At 22.7% G+C, this 1,675-nt stretch overlaps 1 protein-coding gene across 1 annotated transcript in view; it reads left to right on the top strand.

The window, feature by feature from the left end:
- Positions 1–633: 633 nt before the first annotated feature.
- Positions 634–1,675, top strand: part of LOC105624016 — a 6,147-nt gene continuing 5,105 nt past the window's right edge. The window contains exon 1 of the mRNA XM_012205386.1: positions 634–676. Coding sequence (XP_012060776.1) covers positions 634–676 — 43 coding nt within the window. The remainder of the gene's footprint in view (positions 677–1,675) is intronic.

The raw sequence follows: 1,675 nt of genomic DNA on the forward strand, positions 1-1,675 counted from the left end.
TATGATTATTGATATATTGATACTGAGAATATTCATATTAAAATACTAACTTATAAAAATTACCTAAACATATAATATTAAGGATATTGCATTAAAATAAGTTTAGTAATAATTTTTGAATTTGTTTTATCAGAAAGGTTAATATTTATAATGTCTAAATAATTAACACTGCATATCTTTCAGCTAAATTATATAAATTAGCGAAGATTATTTTTTTAAGTTTATTAATAAAAAAAATTGTTGTAATATCTCTGATATAAGCTCGGTTTACTTTGGCGCAGATACATGCATGACATTTTTTTTTCCTTGTACTTTTTTAATTTTGATTTATCCTGCTATCAATTAATTTTGGAGATAACATCTTTTAGCGAAAACAAAGAATGACGCTACATTGAACATAAAGGCAATAAATTAAGTTCGTTCGTACTGAAGTAAGTTGCACAATCGTGCGTAAGCAACGTATGCAATGTTACGTCATTTAACGTTCCAAGAAATATGATACGAGGTGTCTCGTACTTCGGGGCAATTCGTATCTCTGTGATGACCGATGTCGCGCGAGCACAAGTTGGTGAGCCGTATATAATAACGAAGGGTCTTTATTATTGTGATCAGTGAAGTGATACACTTCAAGTGATGATGGAGAATAGAACGTTCACCATTGTCCGGTCTCTTGAAGGTATGTGAAATTTTCGAATAAAATTTCCGTAGCATTAAAGTTTTTTGCAGTTTTATTATTAAAAAAATAATAAAATTAATTTTTTAATTAATGTAATTTATTCTTTCACCTTGCTTTAATTTCAAATAAATAATTTTCGCTACCGTATATATTATCCATTTCTTTTTGAAATTGATTTGTTTTTGTTTAAAACGTAATACAAAATTAGCTCTGAAATAAGAAATTTATTTTATAATTTTATTCTTTACTATTTAATTTTATTTAATAATAATTAAATTATTATTATATTATATATACTTTTAATTATTTATTTTATCGGCGGTGGAATAAATATAGTGGTAATAAGATGAATGATAACAATGATTTATAATAATTCACGATAAGAATTTGTTATAAAATCATGAAAATTATTTCAATCGTTATATAATAATTAAAAATTATTCTATTAAATTTAATAAAATAGTTATATTAATATTATTGAATTTATAAATTGTATACGTTTTAGTAAACTAATAACATATTAATCTTCTAATTAATATTAAAAAAAACGTTATAAATTGTATTACTTTTTCTCAGTCTCATGAATAGATTATTTTTGCATTGAATATTAATTATTAACAATAAAATTTAACTTTGTCATTAAAAAGCTAAAAGCATTGATGAAAAATTTATTCCAACGACGTTTGCAAAAATCTTTATAGCTCAGCGATATTTGAATATATTACAGGTGATTACTGTTACTACGCTATTTCAACAGGGGCATTTTATTGATTAAATAACAATATTAAAAAAACCATAAAATAGATATATCAAATCAAATATACTTAAAGATTTATCAAGCTTTAAAATGTTAAAAAGAATTATTGATTATATATGTATTTAATCTTAAGTTTAATATCATGGTCTTATCAAAATTATCCCTTTGATAAACATAATCGAAATAGTATTTCTGTTTAATGTTTATTTCTATATATATATATATATATATATATATAGTAT

This window comes from Atta cephalotes (genome assembly GCF_000143395.1).
Source record: "Atta cephalotes unplaced genomic scaffold scaffold00070, whole genome shotgun sequence".
Lineage (NCBI taxonomy): Eukaryota > Metazoa > Arthropoda > Insecta > Hymenoptera > Formicidae > Atta > Atta cephalotes.